Source organism: Lytechinus variegatus, chromosome 8 (assembly GCF_018143015.1).
Source record: "Lytechinus variegatus isolate NC3 chromosome 8, Lvar_3.0, whole genome shotgun sequence".
Lineage (NCBI taxonomy): Eukaryota > Metazoa > Echinodermata > Echinoidea > Temnopleuroida > Toxopneustidae > Lytechinus > Lytechinus variegatus.
In genome coordinates, this window is record NC_054747.1 from 32,272,739 (window position 1) to 32,278,752 (window position 6,014).

Sequence of the window (6,014 nt, forward strand, 5' to 3'; positions counted from 1 at the left end):
TAAAATTGTTAAATTACATTGAACTTTCGTTTGCTTTCTTCTTCGCCTTCTTCTTCTCTAGTCTTTCTCCTCCTACATGCACTTTGTTTTTTTCTCTTTAACTTAATTCATCTATTTCATTCTTGTTTCCTTGTTCTTTGTTGATTTTCTTGTTCTTATAAGATTTTGTTCTGCTTGTTTTAATGTTCAGCTTCGACTCCTTGTCATATATTTCCATTATTCTCATCTATTTATATCCTCCTCCTCCTCCTCAATATTCACTTCCTTGTTCAGTATTATCTCCCCCCCCCCCCCTCTCCTCATTGTTCTTATCTTCTTTTCTGCTACCCCATCTCATTTCTTTTTACCAATGTAAACTTATGTTTACATGGTCACTCTCCTATCCTCATTATTGTTGCAGCATTGTCGTTTGGAGATCCCCATTATATCACAATGGATAGGAATAATTTCACATTCAACGGGCTCGGGGAGTACACCCTACTTCGTTATGCTATGAGTGGGACTAAGACAGGACCATTTGACTTCGAGCTCCAGGGGCGACAGATAAAGACACTTGATAAAAACGGTAAGATGATTTCATTTTGCCAACACTTCTAATGCTAGGATAGCAGATATCTCTTTAAATTGACATTTCACATTCTTAAACATGTTAAAGGTTAGATGATTATTTTTTGGTAATTTTTTTGTTTATTATGACACTTTGGCCTAAGGAGGCAAAAAAGATACATTACTCTTGAATAAGCGCAATTACATCAACCAACAATATAGGTCTACATGAACTTCATAACTTCAAATAAAAATGCATTATGGAGAACACTAGCACTGGTTCTGTGCCACTGATAATATCTTATTCATAATAAATATCTTCCTTAAAAAAAATAAAAATGTTCTCGTAAATGTCAAAGTTGATGTCAATGTATGACCTGTGCCCTTTACCCCCACCCTTTCCAATCGTGTTTCTTGTACTATAAGTGTATTTTTCCCCTACGTTTAATTCATTACTGATTACTGAAAATTAATATTATCAATTTTGCGCTTAGTGTTTTTTGGCTATCCAGCCTTATACGTTTTGTATTACCTTTCGTGGAAAACCACGCAATTAATTTATCATCAAACACATTCAATGTTTCTTTGTATTGTTTTATCTTATTTCTGAAATAAAGATTGAATTGAACTGATTCCGTCATTTTACCAATGTTTGATATGTAACATGTATATTTTGTCTTTCAATATGTGGGGAAATGTAAACAAACAATGTTCAATTACTTCAAACCTCCAGGTAGGGAAGTTGATGTGACTAAACTATCTTCGATCGCAATGCAGGACAGCGGTTCGGATACCATCGTTGTGGAGGCTAGCGCCAGCAGCGGTATGGACGTTTACAGAAGGGGCACGGAAGACAACGCTGAATGGCAGTCGGTTTATTTCTCACATCAGACCTTCACAGATTTACAAGGTCACGGGAAAGCAAACTCGGTTATAAAAGCGATACTCCAGGCTAAAGATATTCATATTTCAATAAATAAAGTAAAAATTTACGGAGCAAAATGCAGAAATTTTGATCAAAATAGATAGGATTACAAATAACTTAGTTATTGAATTGTAAACATTTGCATTTATTCGGTGAAACAGTTCGAGGCATGTCTTCACGAATATTCAATGAGCAAACTGATGATGTCACATCATACTTGTTCTTTTGTAATTTATTAAATTAAATTAGGTTTATTCAAAATGTTCTACCAAGAACTACCACAATTGGATTGACAACTGATTAAGTACATTAGTTATTTGTTGCTGAAACTTAATACATTATAATAGATACATTAATAGATACACAATTATGATTTCATGTAATAACATAAGAAAAGGGAAAGTGGGGATATGACATTATCAGCCCACCTAATAAATATTTATGATGACGTGCATATTGCTGTTTTGTCAAAGTATTGCTGAACTTTGAAATTAGATAACTTTGTTATTTGTTATATGATTTTGATAAAATTTTCAGCATTTTGCTTTGTGAATTTTACTTAATTTACTTGGATATAAATATTTTCAGCCCAGAGTATCGCTTTAATTCGAAATCACATTATGACGTAGCCTAATTGAGGTAAACGGTGATAATAATACCTATTTACCAAAGGTTGCCGCTTTAGCTCCTGTGATCCGTTTTTTTCTGTCGAGCAAAACATAAAGTCTTCTAAAACGAGAGTCTGACAAAAAGGAAGAAGGTCTCATTTTCCCCGATTGCTAGGTCTCATTCCGAGTTTAAGCGATTTCCTGTCAACGAGGTGGTGTGGTCACTCTACCACTGAGCTACAGTGTCCGGTAAAATGCAATTTACACTGATTTAAATGATATGCATTTGTTAACATCCCGGCTTTTTGAATTTTAGATCCGGCACTGATTTGATAGTTTTGTAATGATTGATACAGCTAATAAACGAATCTAATCCAGTGCTTCGTAATGTTTACGTGATTGAAAGCCCCTGCCCTCTATGAAAAGATGACGTATGCAATTTTTACTTAAATTTAGAGAGTTGGAAAGCATTGCTGAAGATAAAGCCCGCGCGCGCGGCAGAGACTAAATGTTAGTTATTTTCTCTTTCTCCTATATTTGGATTGTTCGTTCCTTATTTGTCATCAGATTTTGAAACCCCTTTAAAAATATAATGTTACATATTGCCACAGGTCTTGAATAACCATTCAGCCTAATTGAAATGGCAAATAAAAGGTGAGATAATCTTTACAAATGCAAGAAAAGGGGGAAAACATCCATACACACAAGATAAAAACAATGTAAAATAGTTAGGATATGTACAATCTTACGATCTTTCCTAGGTTGTGTCGTAGGCGTCACAGAATTTAAACTCGATGTCCAGATCCACGGTGTCGTCGTCATGTTCAAAGAAACCGGTATCGGCGTTGCAGTCAACTACCACGACGGAATGCTTGCTGTACAACCAATCCTGCCGTCGACAATAGATGTAAGATGTGCTTCTTTTCACCACAGTTACACCCATGAATCCGACTCGAGACCCACCAAAGGCATTACGTTATTACCAAGGACATACAATCGGTCGTTTTGGAGTCGGTTATGTTTGTGTGGCAGTGGCATGCTATCGTTATGTCAGGGAAAGTGTTGGCAAACTTGCTCTGCTCTCAGTCAATCAGAGTCAACTATTTCAGTAGCTTTAAACATTCTTTGTTCATCTAATGTTTAACTTTGGATAGTCAATCGTGTTAGAAATCTCGAACACAAAGTGTTCAAGTTTACACCACGTTTGAAGTTAATTGAGCACTCTTCAAATTTTGTATTATTTTCTCAGCACTAATAGTCATATTATTCTTGGAATCGTTTTAATATTTGTTATCATCATCTAATTATTGGTGATTAGACTTAGTGTAATTGATGATATCATTATCATTTTACATTATTGTCATCTTAACAATTGTGAATATTATCATTATTATTATTATCACTATTGCCTTTTGAGTAGAAGAAATAGTCGTATTATCATAATAACTATTGCCATTTATCATCATCATCATTGTCATTTTTACAAAATAAATTTGAATGTAACTTCTATATAAAACAATTTTTATATTTGTTTTTACTAGAGCGATCATTTGTCTGGGTTGTTTGGCAACAGGGATGGTGACCCCAGCAACGACTTGGAGGCACGGAACAGAAACACCCCACTCGAGGATTCGACAGATGAAGATATTTTCCAATTTGGCCAATCATGTAAGAAACACCACGATGACATTACTTTATTGCAGGTGTTTCTTGTTTATAACATTATCATGGGACCTTAAACATAATGTACAGGCCCTTATCCTAGTCTCGGTGAAGGGGGCATCGGGGTGCCCAAAGAGCCCCCCCCCCCCTCCCCATTCTTGTCATAATGTACACGAATATTACCTCTCCCTGGGCATTGGTTAGTGACGGAAGCTTCCTTTTTTATCACAGACTTTTATGGACTTTTTACAGACTTTCAGGAGTAAAATCTTTCCCATTTGAAAACGATTGGGAAAGATTTTACTCCTGAGATTATGGGGGTGACATGACACAATTGTAGATAGCAAAGATGACCAACTTTATTTTTCATTCCATGCTTGACAATAACAACAATAACACATCCCCTCCCCATTCCGAAAACTGGGATCCGCCCATGCTAAAAAATGGACCCATTAAGAAGGGGAGAATGGGACGGAAAATACCCTTTTCACAGTTTTTAAGCATACACTTCTCTCCAGCTAAATAATGTGAGTTCTAGTCTAGCGCTGAGAGTTTATCTAACACTGCTTTCAAATCTAACATGGATGTTATATTAACGTTGAGTTTACAATGTATATCTTACGCTGAGTGCAAATCTAACGTTGAGTTTATATCCAACGCTGAGTTATAATCTCGTATTCCACCATGGGCGGAAATTCTTTCCCCAAATGTATGTGGGACCAGGGGCTGGAAAATTGAAAGGCAAAAAAAGGAGGTTATTTACTTCAAATCACATGTATTTTTCGGTTGTGAATGATGTATTTTTCTCCATCATAAAAGACCAAAAATAGTAGGGGGACATCTGATATTGTGTCCCCTTAGGATTTCCGCCCATGTATCTAACATGTTTAATGCTTAACCTCATTATCTTTTTTGATTCCTAACAGGGGAGATCGAAGCAGATTACACCTTATTCCGATACGTGTCAAACAGGGACCATTCCTTCTACCACAATGCGTCATTCGTTCCTCGTATGAACGTAGTTCTCCCAACACTTTACTCACCCTGTAACAACATTTACCAATGTCTGTTCGATTACGAGGTGTCAAATGACGACGAGGACCTAGCCCTGGCTACATTGGATGCTTACGAGAAATTTAAGAGCAGCTCGGAAAACATTCGTAAAAGTAAGCCAACTAGAACAAAATATGAGGTTTCTCTTTCCCATCGAGGTTCTATGAAACCAATGTCCATTCTTATTTAAATCATATAGGCTTGCAAAGGTACAATTAAAACCTAGGCCTACTTATATATTTTCCTCTTATTATTGTTTATATAATGTAGTACTCTTTTATTTATTTGAAAATTTATCCCTGCAAAAATACATGCAATAATAAATAGTATCCCGTTACTTATTCATCTTTGTTTCATAGAATGCATAAGCTAAAACGTATCGGCATCGGAACTGTGATGTGGATATTTTTTGCATATCTTCCTTATTTTATTTTTTTCAGAATCTCTTTAAAATAAAGTATACTGCTAGAAGGGCCTCACTGATAAAATAAACTACTTACAAATCAATATTCTTTGAGCACTTCTAAAGTGATACTCCCAATATTCGAAAATTCTTCTTCATCTTGAGATGGGCTTACTGTAGATTTTTTTTTTGTTTACTTCGTAGCATCTTTGAAAAAAATCTCTTTCTTTCCTTTACGTAGTCGACGCATGCCCGTATCTGATTACACCTTACAATGGCACAAAGTCGTACTCGTCAGATTCGAATAAATATTTTGAAGGCGCCGAGGTCACATTTACCTGCGATGAGAGTTTATTAATGGTTGGCTCATCCTTCAAGCGATGTGAATATGACATGGAGGCAGGAAGCCTTGTATGGACCGGATCAGAAGGGGATAATGAATGTATAGGTAAGAGCTTTGTGCAGGAACAATCCACAAACTCAACCTATACCTCTGCAATATGTAATAAACGTAAAAAGGGAGTTAAAAAAGGTCATAGTGATGATTAAGATATTACCAATAATACTAATAGTGGACCCCCCCCCCCCCCCCTCCCGACCCCCAAAACACGTGAAAGGATATCGTTTTCAAGATAGGGCACGTAACGTAAGAAGGGTGTCAAAAACACAAAAGGGAAAATCACGAAAAGAAAGCTACGTGTTTAGGATCAAATTTGCGGGGATGATAAAACAAAATTAAGATGTTTTATGAAGGATGTCCTTTTTGCCCCAACACTACGTGTTTAGAGTCCGATTTGTGCGAGGTGTGGGCCGTACA

General features: G+C 36.3%; 1 protein-coding gene across 1 annotated transcript in view; it reads left to right on the top strand.

The window, feature by feature from the left end:
* The window catches only part of LOC121419653 (sushi domain-containing protein 2-like), a 30,724-nt gene extending 24,978 nt beyond the window's left edge, over nt 1-5,746 (top strand). The window contains exons 12-17 of the mRNA XM_041614111.1: nt 401-565; nt 1,280-1,456; nt 2,841-2,986; nt 3,621-3,747; nt 4,668-4,907; nt 5,439-5,746. Of these exons, the coding sequence (XP_041470045.1) occupies nt 401-565; nt 1,280-1,456; nt 2,841-2,986; nt 3,621-3,747; nt 4,668-4,907; nt 5,439-5,746 (1,163 nt within the window). The remainder of the gene's footprint in view (nt 1-400; nt 566-1,279; nt 1,457-2,840; nt 2,987-3,620; nt 3,748-4,667; nt 4,908-5,438) is intronic.
* The last annotated feature ends 268 nt before the right edge of the window (nt 5,747-6,014 follow it).